Source organism: Bufo gargarizans, chromosome 3, assembly GCF_014858855.1.
Source record: "Bufo gargarizans isolate SCDJY-AF-19 chromosome 3, ASM1485885v1, whole genome shotgun sequence".
NCBI lineage: Eukaryota > Metazoa > Chordata > Amphibia > Anura > Bufonidae > Bufo > Bufo gargarizans.
The window spans coordinates 468664975-468685339 of NC_058082.1; the positions used below are offsets into that span (position 1 = coordinate 468664975).

The 20365-nt window shown below is 45.3% G+C and overlaps 1 protein-coding gene across 2 annotated transcripts in view; it reads left to right on the top strand.

The window, feature by feature from the left end:
• C2CD2 (C2 calcium dependent domain containing 2) overlaps window positions 1-20086 on the top strand; it is a 62115-nt gene extending 42029 nt beyond the window's left edge. For both annotated transcript variants that reach the window (XM_044283699.1, XM_044283700.1), the window contains exons 9-15: window positions 3221-3285; window positions 3939-4054; window positions 4340-4520; window positions 7473-7586; window positions 7678-7805; window positions 11811-12117; window positions 15439-20086. In XM_044283699.1, coding sequence (XP_044139634.1) covers window positions 3221-3285; window positions 3939-4054; window positions 4340-4520; window positions 7473-7586; window positions 7678-7805; window positions 11811-12117; window positions 15439-15653 — 1126 coding nt within the window. In that variant the 3' untranslated portion in view covers window positions 15654-20086. The remainder of the gene's footprint in view (window positions 1-3220; window positions 3286-3938; window positions 4055-4339; window positions 4521-7472; window positions 7587-7677; window positions 7806-11810; window positions 12118-15438) is intronic.
• The last annotated feature ends 279 nt before the right edge of the window (window positions 20087-20365 follow it).

Consider the following 20365-nt stretch of genomic DNA (forward strand, 5'->3'; position numbering starts at 1 on the left):
ATTTCCAGCTGGTATATAGCGTCCTATGGCTCTGTATACTGATGATAACTCTTCGTAAAGGGGTTGTCTGATTTTGATAGCCCCTCTGGACGTCGGCAGCGTCCCCCACTGGAGACCCCTCTGAGTCAGAACGGAGAGCCTCTAACAAGGAGCTGAAGGACTCGACACGTTCTGATCCGCCAATCACTTAAAAAACCAGCACCTGGACCAGAACACTTCTGCAACTGCATGTAGTTAAAAATTCAGTATGGCCACTGAGCTATGCAATAAAATGTATCAGTATGGCGCCACCTGCTGTCTGCTTTTTCCCTCATCTCTCTGTCCACCTTGCTGGAGTGGACGCACACGCCCATTTCCAACCTACAACTGCCACCAGCAATATCCACTGTTAGAACGCCTTCACACGTTGCGGAAAATTCTTCAAAAAAAATCTGCAACTTCAAGACTTCCACCCGCCATGTTATCTAATAGCAAACTGATTCTGCCGTATAAAACACTGCGGAAAATACTGCAACAAATTTTCTTTTGGCTTTTTCCACAATGTTTTCTGCTGCAGAATCAGTTGGAGAGATTTTCATACAGGAAATCTGCACCATACTTCACACCAGAAAACCCGCCACAATTCTGCAGATTTTCTTGCAGAGTTTCTGGCAGCGTGTGAAGGCATCCTTACAGAGAGAGAAGGACACGCCCCCCTCTGAGCTGTGACAGGAAGAGAGCTGCAGCAAAAAGGACACGCCCCCTCTAAGCTGTGACCGGGAGAGAGCTGCAACAGAACGTCCCCCCCCCCTCTGAGCTGTGACAGGGAGAGAGCTGCAGCAAAAAGGACACGCCCCCCTCCAAGCTGTGACCGGGAGAGAGCTGCAACAGAACGTCCCCCCCCCCTCTGAGCTGTGACCGGGAGAGAGCTGCAACAGAAAGGACACGCCCCCCTCTAAGCTGTGACAGGGAGAGAGCTGCAACAGAAAGGCCCCCCTGAGCTGTGACAGGGAGAGAGCTGCAACAGAAAGGACACACCCCCTCTAAGCTGTGACAGGGCAAGAGCTGCAGCAGAAAGGACATGCCCCCTCTGAGCTGTGACAGGGAGAGAGCAACAGCAGAAAGGACACGCCCCCTCTGAGCTGTGACAGGGAGAGAGCTTCAGCAGAAAGGACACGCCCCCTCTGAGCTGTGACAGGGAGAGAGCTTCAGCAGAAAAGACACGCCCCCTCTGAGCTGTGACAGGGAGAGAGCTTCAGCAGAAAGGACACGCCCCCTCTGAGCTGTGACAGGGAGAGAGCTGCAGCAGAAAGGACACATCCCCATCTGAGCTTTGACAGGGAGAGAGCTGCAGCAGAAAGGACACGCCCCATGTGCTGCCAGCTTGAAATAAATCTAGCAGAGCAATGAATGGGGAGATCTCTGGATCCATGTGAGGTACAGGGCTGGTTGTGACCTGGTTAGAAAGAGGATGTCAAGACTATGTGCACAGGATAGCGGAGGGGGATTTTGACTTTGTCATGAAACAATAGCTGTAGTGTTCCCAGTGCCATCACGTTACTAGGATTTCCAGCCCTTTGCTGTGACGCTGCGGCTGCACCTGGAGGGGGGTGTATTATTACACAGCTATACCTGGCGGTCTAGGGTGCATTATCGCTGCCTCCTGCCACAGGCGGACGCGCACACAGACACTGCCAGTTATACAGCTACAAGGCATTGCAGAGGATGGCACCAACTACATCAAACCCTTCATACCATCAGTAGCCACATAATACTACCAGCCCTGCCAGTGTCTATATAACAGGGTTGATATATAATACCAGAGTATTATAGGATAATAGTATCAGCTATATAACAAGACCATCCATATAACAACAGCAACAACCCAACCAGAGGGCATAATCGTAGCATCCTGGTGCCATCTATACCGAAGGCTGTGTAATGGTCCCACCAGTGTCTGTCACAGAAGCATTTAGGTCCATATGATATCATCTATACCGATACCGTATACAGCGCTCCCTCAGGGTACAATATTAATTGGTTCCAGGACGACCATTGTATGCCGAAACCATTGTAAGTCGAGTAATCGGTTCCAAAGCCCCAAAATGCCATCCAAGATGAGAGAAAATGAAGAATTAAGAAAAATAAGCAGATAACTGAGAGAGAGAGAGAGAGAGAGAGCAGGTCCTTCCATCTAACAGTCCGTAGATAATAACTAGTAATAATCTGGACGTTTCTACCAGAGAAGTGACCTGGATCGGCTGGAGACATTGTATGTTGTATCACTGTATACAGTACTGGGGTCCAAATAATATGACCAGTCCAACCAGTCACACTAACATCTATATCAGGTGTATATGAAAGTACCTATACCACCAGTGTCCATACAACAGTACCATCTATATTGGGTTCCATATAATAATACCAGCTATATCCAGGCCCATAAAATAATACCTAAACTACCAGTGTCTGTATAACAATACTATTTATATCAGGGTTTATATGAAAGTACCCGTAGTACCAATGTCCATACAACAGTGCCATCTATATTGGGTTCCATATAATAATACCAGCTATATCCAGGCCCATATAATAATACCTAAATTACCAGTGTCTATATAGCAGTACTATATATATCAGAGTCCATATAATACTACCCATACTACTAAGTGTCCATATAATACCATCTATCTCAGAGTCCATATAATACTACCCGTACTACCAGTGTCCAGATAACAATACCATCTAGATCAGGGTCCATATAAAAGTAGCAGCAGTATGTTTGCCCATAAAATAAAATCGCCAACCCTATAACTGTCCGCATGACCTAAGACAATCTACAGTATTTTTCGGGCTCGTATAATATCGGCCATATCAGTACCCATATATACATACCATCTATCTTAGGTATAACGATACCAGATAATAGCACCAGTCTATCTGCTGTCCATAGTAGCAGCAGTATTCCTGCCCTTTATAGTAGTATCGCTCTTCTCCGTGTGTAATAATGCCACCTCTGTTAGTGCCAGTTCATCTTGTGCCCATATAATAGTACCAGCAGTATTCCTGCCCTTATGGTAGTCTTACTCTCAGGACCCCTATAACAATACCCTCTATAGTAGGTCCATGGAGTATCTGCAGAGATACTGTTCCCCTCGTAGTATCGGTCCTACACCCGGACCCACGCACCACTATCCTCTATGCTGCTCTTTTTGACACTTTCATCCTTCTTTTCTTGCAGTGAACTGAATGCAAAATCCAGAGAGCTGCAGCTGCAGATGATAGAACCTGGGAAACCTGCGGGAGGTAAGTACCGGGGCCACCGCCAGCCGTCCCCGAAATGCATTATTCAGGATGGCGATGCCACAACTGGTAACACAGCAATGTCTACGGCTGTCCGATAATCCAGAATATTTCATAATCGGGCGACTTTCCCAGGGTATGTGATAAATGTATGATCACCAGGGGTCCGGGCGCAGTCCCGTGTCGGTATGGAGTGTCAGTGTGCGCGCGCCTCTCCTGACATGTCTGTTTTTTGGAGGAATTGTGCTATTCCTCTGTTATTCCTCCTGGAAATATGAGGCTAAATTGCCAACTGGGTGTTAACATGTCTCATGTCAAAGGGGCCTGACTCCACACAGTCACCGCCCAAACTGGATGTTAATTTAGTTTAGTGTATTTCTAGGAGGAATAAAAGAGGAATGGCACAGCAACATGGAGCTCTACGAAGAGAGGATCCAGAATTATTTTATGGGAAAGTATTTGCTTAAACAGACCCGTCGGGAGTGGTGACAGGTCCTCAGCTGAAATGTATGGTGATGTGAGGGGCCCTTGACTCTTGTGGCCCCGTCCACCCTGCCAGTGTGTAATACCCGCACAACCTTAGGCTTGAACCCTGCATACATTGGGTGAAGTGCCCTCATTTGTGTATTTTCTATGGCTTCTCTGTTTGTCTGCAGGTCCCCCCTTGGCCTGTGCCATCGTGCCCTTAGATCTATTCAGGAAGAACCCCTCAGGAAGGCAGAACTATTCCCTGAACCCCAGCAGTCCCTTGTCCGGGTCAATCAGTGCTCAGGTAGGTGCCTAGTAATGCAGCATATAAATGTCGGAGGTGGTAGGCAAAGTCACCCCGCAATAATTCAGCCCTTCTATCCTTCCTATTCTCTATATGCTCTTCATGTAGCGATTCTGTGCTTGGGGTAAAAGGGGTATGTGGGCATAGAACGCATACATAAAGGTTTTTTTCCCAAAGTGGACTATCCCTTTAAATTTGGTATCTGGACCCAGTGGTAATTTTAAAGGGCCAAGAGTCGCCTGTTTCCAATGACCAGTAACAGACGATCCATGTTGTTGATTCCAGTTCCTGTTCGTGGAGCCGACTGAAGTGAAGTCCTGGTCGGTCCCGGTCCCTGCAAAGAAAGTAGAGATGGACCGGACGGTGATGCCTTGCGGCACCGTGGTGACCACCGTTACCTCTGTCTCTTCAAAGCCACGGCTAGAGGGGAAGAGTCCGACTGCCAGCTGCACTGATAAAACATTGGGTAGGCTATCTTCCTTGAAATATCGTATAGCGGATACGTCCTGCCGAGCTTGTGGAGGGCTTGTGCTTATCCGCAGCAGCCAATCTGAACAAGCGGAGCTGCAGTGTAAAGCTTTGGAGGGCGCAGAACAGTGGCCGGAAACGTTCTTTAAATTGCCTGGCATGGCCACTTGGCTATGTGCATGGGAGGTTAGTGAGCAGGGTATGGAGAGTAATATTTGCCCTGGTTAAAGGGGTCTGCCGCCATGACAGGTTCCCTTTAAATCTAAGTCAGAATGGACAACAGCAACAATGTTACAGTAATCAATCCTAAATTTGGTTCCCCCTGCTATGCCTGTGGAAGGCTAAACTTTAAGACAGTTAGGCCTCATGCACACGACCGTTGTTGTGTCCCGTGTCCGTTGTTCCGTTTTCCGTGATTTTCTGCGGACCCATTGACTTTCAATGGGTCAGTTGAAAACTCGGATAATGCACCGTTTGTCATCCGCGTCTGTGATCCGTGTTTTCAGTCCGTCAAAAAAATATGACCTGTCCTATTTTTTTTCACGGACAACGGTTCGCGGACCCATTTAATTCAATGGGTCCGTGAAAAAACACGGAGGCACACAAGATTGTCATCCGCGTCCGTGATCCGTTTTTTTCCTATCATTTGCAAGGCAAACTTGACTTAGATTTTTTTTTCAATTTCCTTCATGTCTGGTGATCCTCCGAAAATCAAGGAAGACACACGGAAACGGATCACGGAACAACGGAACGCCGTTTTGCGGACCGTGAAAAAATACTGTCGTGTGCATGAGGTCTTAAAGGGGTTGTCCGCTTTTTTATATAGAGGACCTATCCTCAGGCGACTGCGTTCTCTTCAAACAGCTGATCAGCGGGGGTCTGGGAGTCAGGCACTCGCCGATCTGATATTGAGTACCTATCCTGAGGATAGCTCATCAATATAAAAAAGTGGACAATCCCTTTAACTGTCTTAAAGTTAACCCTTCCACAGACATAGCAGGGGGCGCCGGGAGTGTACGAGCTCTGCATTTTCTTCAAACAGCCAGGAGTCAGCCCCTCGCCGATCTGATATTGGATAGGTCACCCCTTTAAAGGGAAACTTTATTAAACTCAATATTCATAGAATATGCTTTTTTTTTTTTTGCATTTTTGGCTGTTTTTATGTTTTATTTCAGCAGTACCATGCCACTGAAAATTAAATAAGAAATGTTGCCATTCTATAGCAGTCAGCCCAAGTGATAACTGTATAGATAGGTAATCCGTTGTCCGTTTTAGATGTTATCTGCCAGGTAATCCTCGTGATAACAGGAGGTGTAGAATTGGGATAACAGTATGACCGCTCTATCGTTCTCTTGAAAAGCCTAGATAAGAATGTGCCCATAGGACCATTGCGATGATCAGCGTCGTGCTGTAATGGACTCACTGCAGGGGGCTCTCTCTGTTCGCGGTGATGGTCTGACTAAGAATCAGGCGAGTAATCGCTAACAAGCGTTTTGTAGGATTGCTCGTTATCTGGCGGTGTAAAGGGGCCACGGATTACCCAATGAGCAAGCAAAACTCCCTTTTCATCCGGTAACTTGGTCGTTCATATCGGCACCTAAATCGTCGATGCTGTCTACCTCAACAAGTTTGTATGGGGGCCAGCGATGGCATTAGCGATCACTGCTCCCCATACTGTGGAGGAGATCACTGCATGTAAATGTCTCCTCCACTGACGAGCAGGCAATTGCCAGGAACAAGAACGCTTCCTTCCCGACAATCGTCTGCTCATTTGTCCCGTTTTTAAAGGGCCCTTAAGAGAGTTACAGGGATTATCTAACCCCTAGAATGCCCCCAAATGCCCATTCCCGTTGCGGCCTGCTATTGGCTGATCCCGTTCCCGTATGTTTTGATCCGCACTACGGGGAGATGCAGAAAGGGCCGTGCAGGCATCATAAGCGACCCGGGTGCCGGGGAGCAAGGTAAATACAGTCAGGTATTTGGGGGGCATTATAAGGGTTGGATAACCCCTTTAAGGTCCTCCTACACTGAACAATTTATCGCCTACTCATCAGTGGAGGAGACATTTACATGCAGTGATCTCCTCCACAGTATGGGGAGCAGTGATCGCTAATGCCATCGCTCGTCCCTATACCGACTTGTTTGCCGGCAGCAGAGCGTGATTAGACTGCATCAACAACGTTTTAGGTGCCTACATGAATGACCGTATTACCCAAGAGCGTTTTGCTCGTTCATGGGGTAATCAGCGGCACCTTTACACCGCCAGAGCAATCCTACAAACGCTTGTTAGCCGTTACTTGCCCGATTCTCGGCCTGTGTGCAGTTATTTTTTAAAGGGGTATTCCTATCTCAGACAATGGGGGCATATTGCCACCTCTGGGACCGGCACCTAAAACGAGAACGGAGCGGGGAGAGCTGTGGCTGGAGGACCCTGGATTTCCCGGGGTCCGTCCACCACCAAGCGCTGCTACCATAGAAGTGAATGGGAGCGCACCGCGCACGCGCAACCCCCTGCTCCCATTCATTTCTATGGGGCAGATGGAAATGGCTATTTTCGGGGGCCCCATAGAAATGAATGGAGGGCGCATGCGCAGTGCACCCTCCGTTCATTTCCCCGCTCCTCTAGGACCTGCACCTATCGGACAATGGCGGCATATCCTAGCGATATGCCCCCATTGTCTGAGATGGGAATACCCCTTTAGGCGAGACTGTCTGCCATGCTAAGTCCAAACTAAGAGGTAAAAGAGCCAGAACAGGAAGCGGAATACATAAAGTGACTTGTGGCACGGAGAACATATAATATACACAGAGGTTGGAAATATGTGATGAAAAATGTAGGAAGTGTTCCCCTTTAAATGCACATTGTAAATGGGGCTCCCCTGTAAGGGGCAAACAGTCTGGAATGTATCTTTTTTATTATTCGCTTGTGACGCCCGCTTTGTGCCTACAGATTCCCCCTCGAGGACTCCCCCTAAAATGAAAGTGATTGAGAGGGACTTCTCGGTACAAGCCATTCCGTCTCAGCCCGGGGTGGTCAGCAAGGTGCTCTCCTCCTCGGACACTGGTAAAACCTTCACAAGCCACAAGTTTAGGATTTCAACTTTTTATATTTCCCCCAAAATTTCTAAAGTTCATTTTCTTCATCTTGGATCCAGAACTCTTGATGCTGAATGGCTCTGACCCGGTGGCAGAAGCCGCCATAAGACAGCTGAGGGAGTCTTCTAGACAGTCCCTAAAGTCTCCTCGGAAGAAGAGCACCATCATTATATCAGGAGTCTCCAAGGTGAGTGTCGGGCGGTCTAACCTACTGAACGTGAGGGGGAGGGACAGGGAGTAGCGTTGACCAACAGCCCCTAATCCCAGGCCCGACAGGAAGTAGTGTCTGATAATTAGTGATGATGATTTTTGTCTGAAAACAGGGAATGTATCATCTATATCGTTTTTTCTCACTATTTAGAACCTATGTGTTTATGGGGGCAGCCATCTTGCCTGAGCTGCTGTTACCAAAATTCAGACACATGCTTTATAACAGGCATGCTCAACCTGCGGACCTCCAGCTGTTGCAAAACTACAACTCCCATCATTCCCGGACAGCCTACAGCTATCAGCCTACAGAAGGGCATGGTGGGAGTTGTAGTTTTACAACAGCTGGAGAACTGCAGGTTGATCATCCCTGCTTTTATAGCAACCACAAGGACCTGTAGTCATTGACTTCTATGGGAGAGTGTTGTGGGCATGCTCTGTGACCTGTGCAGAGGTGATTGTGCAGGGAGGGGGAGGAGATGAGCTGTGCCATCCTGTTGTGAACGGTGGATCCTGTGTTTTCTGTATAGAGTTACTTGTCTTTGTAATCCTGCTAGTGATAAGATGACTGCTGAGAAGTGATCTCTACAGAGCAGGAAGTGTCAGCCGATTGTGAGGCTCAGTGTGAAAACTGGAGGATTTCAGGATTACTTTAAAAAATATAGGTCACAACATGGAAAATTGGAATAAAAATCTCCAAAAATCCTTAAAATTTTGCTTAACATAAAACCTTAGTTTACACAATAGGTCATTGTCTAATGACACGTGTTTTTAAGTAATATGTTACTTTTTAATATTAAAAATGTTATACTATATAAAATACATAAATAAATAAAGATCAGGCAGGGAGCTGGTTCTCTTTAAAGTGACCAGTTCTGCATTTAGACTTATTGGTAATGCTTCATGGGACAGAGACAGAGAACCATCTCACTAGCGCCACCTTCTGGAAGTGGCTCCTTGTGAGTCACAATCCAACTTTTTAACAAGCCCTGGACGAGAAAATGCCAAGCCAAATATCCATCCGTAGACTGCTGTTTCTCGATGCTTGCCCTCATCAGTATGGAGTATGACTCTGGTTGGCTCAGTACCATGCTTTATTAGGCGGGGTGCTGTGTATGTAGATTTACTGGCAGTGCTCTAGAAGGTGGCGCTAGCGAGCTGGTTCTCTTTTCCTGGGAGATACCGCTTTGCAATTAAAAAAATAAAAATAAGATATATAATATATACATAGAAGATGAAAATAAATGGGGCAGTCTATTGTATTGCTGAAATTTTAACCCCGTCCCGACTGCCCCATATAAATTTACGTCGGCAGTTGGGACTTTAAATATGGCGCCCGCTCACACGTGCAGCAGGTGCCGTAGCCGACAGGGTGCCTGCTGTTTTAAACAGCAGGCACCCAGGACTAATGTATGCGATAGACTCCAATGTGTCCATTATCGTCGATCAGAAAAGCAATATGATGATTGCTTGCTATAGTTCCCTATGGGGAATTATTAAAAAGTGTAAAACAAAAATAAAATATTTTAAAATATATATTTTTGTAAAAAATGTAAAAATCTAAATCGCTCCCCTTTCCCAAAAAAAATAAATAAATACATTAATAATTTTAAAAATTAACATTATGGGCATCGCCACATGTGATAACACCCCTACTATTAAAATACAAAAATATTTATCCCATATGGCAAATGAAGAAACGGGGAAAAAAAGTCAAATTGGCTGATTCGTCGTTTTTGGTCGCTTCACCTCCCACAATTTTTATTTTTTTTATAAAAAGCCGTATACGCCCCAGAACGGTATCAATAAAAACTTCAGATCATCCCGGAAAAAAATAAAAATAAAAAATGGGGGTCCGAATATGGCAATAGAAATGAAAAATTTGATTTTTCCAAAGTTTTTGATTTTTTTCAGTATTAAAAAAAAAAAAAAAAAATTTATTTATATATATATATATATATATATATATATATATATATATATATATATATAAAATATATGTGGTATTGTTGTAATCGTAGTCACCTGGAGAATAAAAATAATAGGTCCGTTTTACTGCATAGGAAATGGTGTAAAAAAAAAACATAAAACTGGCGGAATTTTTTTATTTATTTTTTAATTCCATCCCATTTTTTTTTTTTTCCGCTTTCCACCACATTGTATGCAACTGTAAATGCTGCCATTAGAATCATTAGTGCATGAAAATACTGAAAATCACCCATTCTTCAAAGGGTTAAAGAGAACTTCAGTACATGAAGCAACATGTACAAAAGTTGCCAAATTTTTGGACAGTCCGTAAAAATAGGCAACTTTTTTCCTGTGTCCGTGAATTTTTTTATTTTTTTTTAGGCTTGTGAGACTTGACTAGATTATTTTGGTGGTAATTCTCATTGTTTTACAGCTCCCAGTAAATGCTGGTGATGAGGCGTTATCAGTACACTGAGCTGTAGACATGTGGTACTCAGAATCATTATTATTCATTATGGTTTTATAAATTCTCCATAACAATTGTTGGCTGTCTGTTATTTTGGGATAATTTGTCCAGAAAAAATAAAATATCTGGTTGGCAGCCCTGACGTGTACTCGTAAGCCGGCCATCCACGTAGGAGGTGAGGTGGTTGCAGGACAACATAAACTATCACCCTCTAAGTGGAGCTGCAAAGTGCGTAATACTAATAAGGCTTCATTCAGACGCGCGTATTGTACCCGTATTTAGTGTCGTACATTCGGTTCAGTATGCATTGGCCTGGTGGGGAGGAGATGGGAGTGGTAGTGGTGTTGGTAGGACTCACGGTGGTGGCTGTCCTGCTCCTGTGCTCCCTTGGGCCACGCAGTGAGGTGGCGGTGCACTTGGTGTTAAAGGGGTTCTCCGGGTTCAGGGTTGATGCAGCACAAGGCAAGGGGGAGCATCGGAGCAAGTAAAAGAATAAAGAGGAGCCCTGAACCCGGAGAACCCCTTTAACACCAAGTGCACCGCCACCTCACAGTGTGGCCCAAGGGAGCACAGGAGCAGGACAGCCACCACCGTGAGTCCTACCAACAACACTCTCCTCCACACCAGGCCACTGTATACTCAACCGAATGTACGACACTAAATACGGGTACAATACGCCCGTCTGAATGAAGCCTTACTTCACTGAATAGAATCATTAGTATTACGCACTTTGCAGCTCTTGTTAGAGCAGGGGGTCAGCAACCTCAGGCACTCCAGGTGTTGTGAAACTACATCTCCCATCATGCTCACTTGCTTGGCTGTTCTTTAAGTGGAAGGAGCATGCTGGGAGTTGTAGTTTCACAACAGCTGGAGTGTCGAAGGTTGCTGATTCCTGACTTAGAGGGTGACCGTTCATAGCCTCATGCGTTACCTTCACAGATTTCCGCTCCCAAACCCTCTTTTTTATGGCTGCTTAACCTTCTTAGGAACGCTGGTCCACCATCCTTCTCTAGGATGCTTCCTGGTCTCTTCCTCAAGTCGTAAAATGCTGATGGTGGTTGTTGCATACAGGACTGCAGTTTCTGGAAGCTGCTCACACTGCAATCCTCTCCTTTAAGGGTAGTTCATCGAATATGGCCTAGCCGGATACTGCTGTTGACGACCAGACCCCATTGACTATAATGGGATCTGGCTGCTTTCCAGCACAAGTGCTGGTTTTCGGCCGGCCAAAAACCATTGCATGCAAAGGTTTTTGTCTGGCTAAAAAGCGGGAGGATCCCCAGGCTTCCATTTAACACAAGTGTGAACCTACCCTTACTAACTCCTTTACACAGGAAAGAGCCGAGCCCAGGGGTTAAGGCCCTCATCTTCCTGTAGACTATCTCTAGGATGGAAATTAACTCCGAAAACAGTATGGAATAAAATAAAGCAAAAACAAACACCGGAGACCTATCACATTACACATGTTACACTACATTTGACCACTTAGCAGTAGCCCACTGGGTCACTGCAATTAGGAGACTATAATACATGGCTCTTGTGTTTCCACAGAGTGTGCTTACTCAGGACGATGAATCCTCGCTCATGATGAATTACGCAGCCTCCATGGACAGCACAGTTGTGAATGACGAGCCCTTTGATGACGTCACTAAGGGAGCCACCAGTAATAAAGGTCTGACATTGGCGTCGACGTCCACCGTGCCAGCCATGAGCTCAGAAGACGAGCTTCTCGATGCCTGGGAGCAGAGCAGTCAGCCGGGAGACTGGAATGGCAATGGATTGGAGGACCCAGACTCTGAATTAGTATCTGTCAGTAACCTGAGCATGTCGGAGACGGGGAGCATCAGGAAATCGAAAGGTCTGTGTTCAATGCTGATCCTACTGCCAGAATTATTCATTTCATATAACAAGTCACCTGCATAAATGTACATCTCGTTAGAGCTGATAACTGATAGGCTAGCCAGGGAATAAAGGTGGCCACACAACTTCAGTAATGGTCAGATGAACAATTGTTTGAGCAACACCTACTCTTACCATCCCCCGTCCCCCCCATACGCATTAGCCCAGTCCCTCCAAAGGTGGCGGGTTTGTATGTTACTGGGCACCGTCCTTTCCAATCTGAGCTAGTGAAGACCAGTCCGGTTGAAAGTAGGCAAAGAACTGGGATACGTTGACCACAGAGTTCTTTGGGTCCAGGGAGTAGAAATAGGGAGTGCAGAGGTTGCATATGTGCCCTGGAGCCTGAAGGACCCAAAACGACTTTGCTCCATATGAACAGACCGGTTCTACAGAAGATGTCATACTTGGGGGTGGACTCCATACACCATTATAACTTCTAAAGTTCTTGATTCCAACTGAGCATTGGACACTGGTTAGCACCTGGAACATTAAAGGCTTGGCTTCAGCCCTACTGGAACAAGTCTTCATGATACCAAGTGGTCAGCAAGTATTGTCTCCAAATACTATGGTATCTTCTCAATCTTGATAGACATAGGTTAGTTGGGTTTAGAAGAAAAGTGCATTTTGCTTCTCCAGAAGGGCATTAGGGTCCATTCACATGTCCATAGTGTATTGCGGATCCGCAATACACCCGGCAGCCCCCCCCATAGAAATGCCTATTCTTGTCCGCAATTGCGAACAAGAATAGGACATGTTCTATTTGTTTCCGGAGCCGCAGACCAGAAGATCGGGGGCGCGCTCCGGAAATGTGAATGTGGACAGCATTTTGGACCTCTTGTGAGAGCCCATGACGGATCTCACAAACGGAAAGCCAAAACGCCAGTGTGAAAGTAGCCTTAGCAATTACCTGTTTTTTATTGCGGCTTGATCCGGAGTTTTGTCCAATTTCACCCTGAACCTGGGCAACCCCTTTAAGGAGTTGCACATAAAAAAATAAAAAAAAGGGTCAGAATGACATATAAAAAAGGAAGCACTAACCCCTACTGCTCATCCTCAGATGCTTCGCAGGTTCCTACTGCTTTTTACTCCCTGGCCAGCTCCTGACACCCAGGATCACTCATCCACTTACCATATGAGGTGGGTCACCGCTGCGGGCAGTGATCGACTGCATGGTTATGTCCCGTGTGTCTAGATGGAAGTAGAGATCAGTGGGGAACTGAGAAGTGCCAAAACAGGAGCAGTGTCCGATCAGTTTTGTCTTTCTTTTTTTTTTATGCCATGCTGACAGTTAAAAAAAAAACAATAATCTGGAGCAAGCAGGTCATAAAGAGGTTCTTCACCCTTGGGGACGTTTGCTATAGACCCCCTCAGCGTGGCCGGACTCATAATCTTATGATCTCCACGGCTCAGTTCTGGCTCCATCACTGCTCAGCTGGTCTGCTGTTCCCGAGTCTTCCCGTGTCAACATCCGGTTTGATTTGACCACTGCAGCAGTCAAGTGTCACCCATGACATGGTGGTCAGTTATTTGCTACGTGACCTGCGTTAAACTAGATGTTGACACGAGGAGACCCAGGATCGGCAGAGCTGGCAGGTCAGAATCCAGAAGCAGGGATCAAGTGAGTAGGACTACCACCATGGGTCTGGCCACGCTGGGGTGTCTGTAGAAAATGTCCTCAGGGATGAATGACCCCTTTAAGAACCCAAATGTCTTTACTTTATATGATTGTCCCCAAGTCTAGGGGATAAGGTGGTGTCAAAAAGACAAAAATTTGTTTCTCAAGGTTTATTTTGCTGCTTGCAATGGCTGTTCACTTTTTGTTTTTCAACTACAGGCTGCTGCGGAAGGTGTTGGGGGAAAAAAAAATAATCTGCGTGCTTGCTCTATTTTTAAAATCATTTTTGCTTCTTTTTTTTAAAAAATTTGAGACAAATTCGATTTGATATACAAATTCACAAAAATGAAAAAAAAAACTAAAAAAACTCCTCAACCACCCATGGTGCTGGGATTCAGATCATTGTGAAATGAAACCTCCATGTTGTCTGTCCGATCATCTCTCATTCGTCATTTTCCTGTTTGTCTCTCTCTCATCGTCTCTCTTTCCATCTCTTCTGTCACCTTAAGAGGATCTTTTTACCAACTTCAATTAATTGCTCACGCAGTAAGTCCACCGATTTCCATTCCTTTTCTTCTTGTGTTTTTGCTTTTTCTTACTCTTTTAACCAGGTGAACCGGACCCCTCTACTTCACCCCCAGGACTTGATCAAAGTAGAAAAATAAAATCATTACGTACTCGTCTTTAGCATTAGAAGATGTCGTATGGGGTGTACAATGTAAAAAGCTCATTGTCTGAAGGTCGTTTGCTGACTGGCTCCTTTATTTATGTCTGAGCCCTGCACCGACCAGCAGGATTGTAGGACTGTTGTAGTATGGCTCCTGTTCAGTACTTTGTACTATCCTCTTCTGTTATCGGGGTAGTCCCAGTGGTCAGATCATGAGAAATAGGGCCCGCGCTCCCCTGTTTGAATGGAGCAGTGGTCAAGCATGTGCACTGCTGCTACATTCTGGAGATAGCAGAGTACAAGCAGTACCATAGAGTTGAATGGAGCGGCAACATACAAACATGTCTGCCGTTCCATTCGAACAGGGGAGCACGGGCTCCATTCTCATGCTGGGGCCCCCACTGATCAAGCATCTATCCCAAATCCTGGGGATAGGTTATCCTAATGAGACAACCCTTTAAAGGGGTTGTCCGGCCTAAGAGCCGACCACCCTAGTCCTCAGACCCTGTGCTGTTCCCGCATACTGGCCCCTTTCCTGAGTGCTCACTGGCCCCCGAAGTAGCTTCGTCCCATGACCACTACGACCAATCACTGGCTTCAGTGGTCACATGTTCTACAGCGGCACACACTGTAACTGCTGGTAACAAGCCGTTCTAGTGACCACTGAGGACTGTGATTGGCCACCGAGGTCATGGGACCAAGTCACTTCCTGTCCAGTGGGGACCCACAGTGGCTGGAAACGGGGCCATGGTGGAGAAGAACAGGACTGTCGACAGAGGCGTTCTCTTCTTTAGTTGGGCACGGGTTACTAGGATTGAATTGGTTGGCATCTAGGCTGGATAACCCCTTCAAACATGGCTGATCTACTTTTCTGCCTGAGGGGCAGTTGTGATGGAGGTGGCGCCAATACTATGGCAGCCCCTATAATGTATCCATACGTAGACCCTTTACATCGCTTAACGTTTCTCCCTTTATAACGACCCTCTATTTTCTCGCAGGCGGATTTTTACACAAAGGAGCAAAGCTATTTTTCCGCCGGAGACACCAGCAGAAAGACCCTAGCATGAGTCAGTCTCACAACGACCTGGTCTACCTAGAAAGGCAAGGGGCGGCGGAGCATCACAAGAAGGGGAGCACGCTGACCCGACTCCTCAACAAGAAGCTCCTCCCCAAAAATAAACACAAAAATAAACCGCCACCTGAAAACGCCTAACCCAGCCAGGCAAGATGGCCGACCAAGACACCACAGGAGGAAAGCCCCTGAGAGGCGTGAGGCCGTGGTGAAGGCCTAGATGTCCCTCATGAACGAAGTGAACTTGTAAAATTCTGCTTTTAATTTTTTTGATCTTTTAGCTCAACACTGTGAGATTTTAGAAGTCCTATAAGGCGGCTCATCCTCAACGCACAATGGAGGGGCAGCCATTTTATGAGCTAAAGCAATACTCGTGGGAATAGAGAGGCAGCCATTTTGTATGAGTGTGAGAGTTCTCAACTAAGGCGGTCATTGATTGCAATGTACCTCATCTCTCAGTGATATGACTGGTTTCTGTGTGTTTTTCTACAAAATGGCGTCCACCGTGGAGGGTGGGTTCACCTCGAAATGTCCACTTTGACATGGAATTGCATGTAAATTGTATTTATGAGCCACTCAATTCTATGGCTAGAGGCTCCACTTTGGCCTAGGCGCTAATGGCTTCCTCCACACCTCTGGGTGGGGGCAGGGAGGATCCCTATGATATCCAATAGTGCAATCTATACGCAGCGGACCACCCTGAACACTAATTATGTAAATAATGGAGATATTAAGAGGTTTTTATATAGTTATTATGTTTAATTCATGTAAGATTTTCGCTTATTTTAGGCACCAACTAAGCCGAATGTAAGTAGGCCCCAGACATTGATATAGGAGACCCAGGGCTTAGCTATAGGGTGGTCATATGTAGGCCCTGGTGCCTGATTGGGTCCCAAGGCTGCTCTGCCCCATAAGAAGGCACCAGTATTATAAATGGTGCATGGTAGGTAGGGGGCCTTTATTAAAGATTTTACATTGGCGGCCCAGGAGCTTCAGGTTTCACCTCATAAAGACTAAAGGAATTTTCCATAGTGCTGGTTGCCCTTGGAAACAGAAAACAGCTTAGCTCCGCCCTTCTGTCAGACATGTGACATAACAGCTTAAAGGGGTTTTCCAGGAGGAAAATATTGATGAGCAATCCTCAGGATTGGTAATCAGTAGCTGATCGGTGGGGATCTGACACCCGACACAGGAGCGATGCGGCCTCTTCAGAGTGTAACCAAGCACAGCGCCGTACATTGGATAGTGGCTGTTCTTGGTATTGCAGCTCAAGCCCATTTACTTGAATAGGACTAGTGATGTCACTGGCCTTGGAAGAGGGAGCAGCTCACAAAGAGACTTCATAGTACATATAGTTCTGTCTGGTCTAGGGGATAATGCCAGATTAAAGGAATTTAACTACACTCCCAAAATTGAAGGATTATTAAATTTCCTCTAAATTTCCACAGAAAAGCAAAGCCTAGGTCACACCATGGGCTGTCTGAGAAAATGGCGGTGTTGTCCATAGCAACCAATCAGCTTCTGATTTTCCACAGCAACTGTGAAACTAATTGTATTGATGACTACTGGTTGCTATGGGAAACACTAACTCAGAAGAAAGGGTCAGTGTTGCCCATAGCAACCAGGCAAATTTCATCTGCTTATTTTTTAAATGAAACCAGTCCTCTAAACTGTTTTGGGAAAGCTGGGTGACTATCAATATGGCCGCCGGAGGCCAGCTTAAAGCTCCTAAGCCCCGATGATAAATCTATATGAACCCCTCTCGGGGCCCACTAGGCCAGGCTTAAAGGCTATGTACACCTTCTGGAGGCAATTTTGTTTATGATTGCGTTTTACTCATTTTGAGCTAAAAATCATATTTTCAATTGGCCTTTATTAAAAATATTGAGCCGTTCTGTCACAAAGAGTTAACTGTTTTTCTAACTGTGCGACTGGTACTTTCACTTTCTGCCGTCATCTAATAACCCTCATCTCTAAACTACGGAGAGGTCATAAACACTTATTTAAGCCAGTAAGATAAGAGCTGAGCTATAAAGAATGTTTAAGAGATCAGAGATATAGGGGGCCATCAGCTGAGCTGCCTGATGGCACAGAGTGAAAATTCAGATACTGCTACTAGAGAATCTCAAGGCTGCACAGAGACAGGGGTTCAACACTTTTAAATAAATACCAAATAAAATAAAGATATTTTTTTTAGCTCAAAATCAGTACAATATAAAAAAAATGCCCTCAAAGGTGTACATAGCCTAAGGGCCTGTAACCTCTACATACCTCCCGACCTACCTTTTTAGACCACCAAGTGGCAAAGCCTATGCAAATGTGCTAAACATGGTGGTTGTTTCTGATGGATGGCACCTGGATTATGACTCTGCACCCCCTATAGCAAAGCCACTGGGCAAATCTACCTACAAATGCTTGACCTATTGTTTACACCAAAGCACTGCCTATAGCCCTTCACCTGTCCTGCCTGCACTTTAAGATGGCGGCTCTCTGCGGACCTGTCACCCTCCTTCCCATACACTCCATGCAGCCAGGGATCATACTGCGTACATTTTATCCGGCATCCTTGGACGCGGCCATTTCCATGATAAAACCCAGTGGCTAGAAAATGGTGACATCACTCGGGCCTACAGCTTCCACGCTGTGCAGAGGATGGGCCCAGAAGGAACCAATGTATTTGTCATGTTCAGTCCGTCTGGGGGACGGTCTGCTGCTTGTTTTAGGAATTTCCTGCACCTTGCATATTAAAGGGGAGCTCTGCCTTTGACTGATATTGACCTTTAAGGATCGGTAAATGTAAAATCCAGCTACTTCATTTTATTCTATTACTTATTTTTTACATCTGGAAGCAGCTTGCTGACGGTTTCCAGTCAACCAGGGGAGATTATTTTAAATGTATTAATTTATTTTCTATGTTGCGATATAGAAAATTCACCAGAATTTATAGATGTACAGTATATAATATATTCTTAAATCCTAGCACATACACCGTAAATGAACTGTCAGCGAGCTAACTGACAGCCTTGCTTATAGTTTCCAAGTAACGACGCTAAATCCGTTATGGCTACCTTTACATTTATAGGGCATTGTGTAAAACACAATGGTTTCTATCCTGTTAGCGACCATGCTGACGGTTTCCATCTAACACCGGGAGATGTTTTTATTCAGTTCTGTGCAGATACGAATTTAAAGGGCTCATGCACGCAAACGTATTTTTCGTCTGCAGCTGATACGCATTTTTTGCGGCTCGGATGCGAACCTGTTCACTTCAATGGGACCGCAAAAGATGCGGACCGCGTGTCCGTTCCGCGGCCCCGCAGAAAAAATAGAACATGTCCTATTCTTGTCCATTTTTCGTACAAGGATAGGACAGTCCTATAGAGGGCAGGATGTTCCTCAAAATGCGTGTTTTGCGGATCCGCAATCTGCGGACGGCTACGCCCATGTGCACGAGCCTTAAAACACAGAAAAAGGTAATCGCAGATGCTAGATTTTACATTTTGAGCTAATGTTGGTCAAAAGGGAAGCTTCACCTCAAGGCTGCTTTCACATAGGCAGGAAGCTGCATCACTACTGCGTATTTTCTTAAAGGGGCTTTTCTAGGAATTTTTATTTTTTATTTTTTTTAGAGGGACAATGTGATCGATTTTGCGTGAATGTACCCTTGGTCTGTAGGAAATCGGCATCAAGTCAATGAAAATGTATGCTTCCTGTCACACTACACTGCAGACTACTAGTGGGCTTAGATGGGGTGTCCAGTTTCGAAGACCCCCATTATCATAGACCGTATTAGGGGGGTGCTCAGTTCAGGATCCACCTCTTTTGGTCAGAATTACAAAGAGCGTCTCTCGCTCTGGAGGACCTGCCCTGTCCTGTATGACATAGACAACCCATTGATGTGAATGGACACTGTGTAATACTTCATTTCACCAGAGGTGGCACTGCAGGGAAACTGAACACTTACTGCCAGCTTTCCCCCCACAGATTACAGCCGATCGCTGGGGCTCCCCTTTGTGATCTGCTCAGAGGAAAGTCTTTACAGTCCAGTGCTGGACTATCGGACGTCGGTATCATCAGATGCCAGATTAAAGGACGTTTTTTAGTTAAATTTTTATTTAAAGAAACAGGAATTCAGAATGTGGAAATTCACCGTGGCATGGAAGCGCCTGGCGTTTTGTGTAGTGATTGGCGCGTGAGTGAAGTGGGTAATGAGTGTTCATAAAAAGCGGGTATCAAGAAAAACAAACAAACAAAAAACAACACTGATTAACCCCTCAGCTGCTGGCGCTCTCTGGACTTCTCAGGCGGACAAAGAAGGGGTTAACTGCTGTGTAATCGTAGCATTAATAGCCATACCAGATGATTATGCAAAATGATTATGTACTTTATAGGATATTTAATGCTGTATACATAGAACATAGGAAGAATCTGATTTTTTCCTCCAGGTTTACATTTCAGCAGTCGGTGAAGGATTATTTGACATTTCTACATCCGTTTCTAATGATAACTCTCATCCTCCTCATCAGATTACACAATGTAAACTTTCTGTATTAAAAAGAAATCTTCACTGCTGACCGTGTTCTCAGAAGTGATTAAAATAATTATTTTCTACTTTTTTTTTTACTATTTATTTTTTATTACTATTTAATTTGTATTAATTCATTTACCATTTTTCTTACCACTCCTCTTTTTATTATTATATAAAAATTTTACTATTTAATTTATACATTTTATTTTATTTTTTCATTTTGTTAGGGTGCTTTCACACTAGCGTTAGAAGAATCCGGAAATCCGTGTGCAAACAGATATCATTTGTTTCCGGATCTGTCTGACGAATGCATTGCAATAGCGGA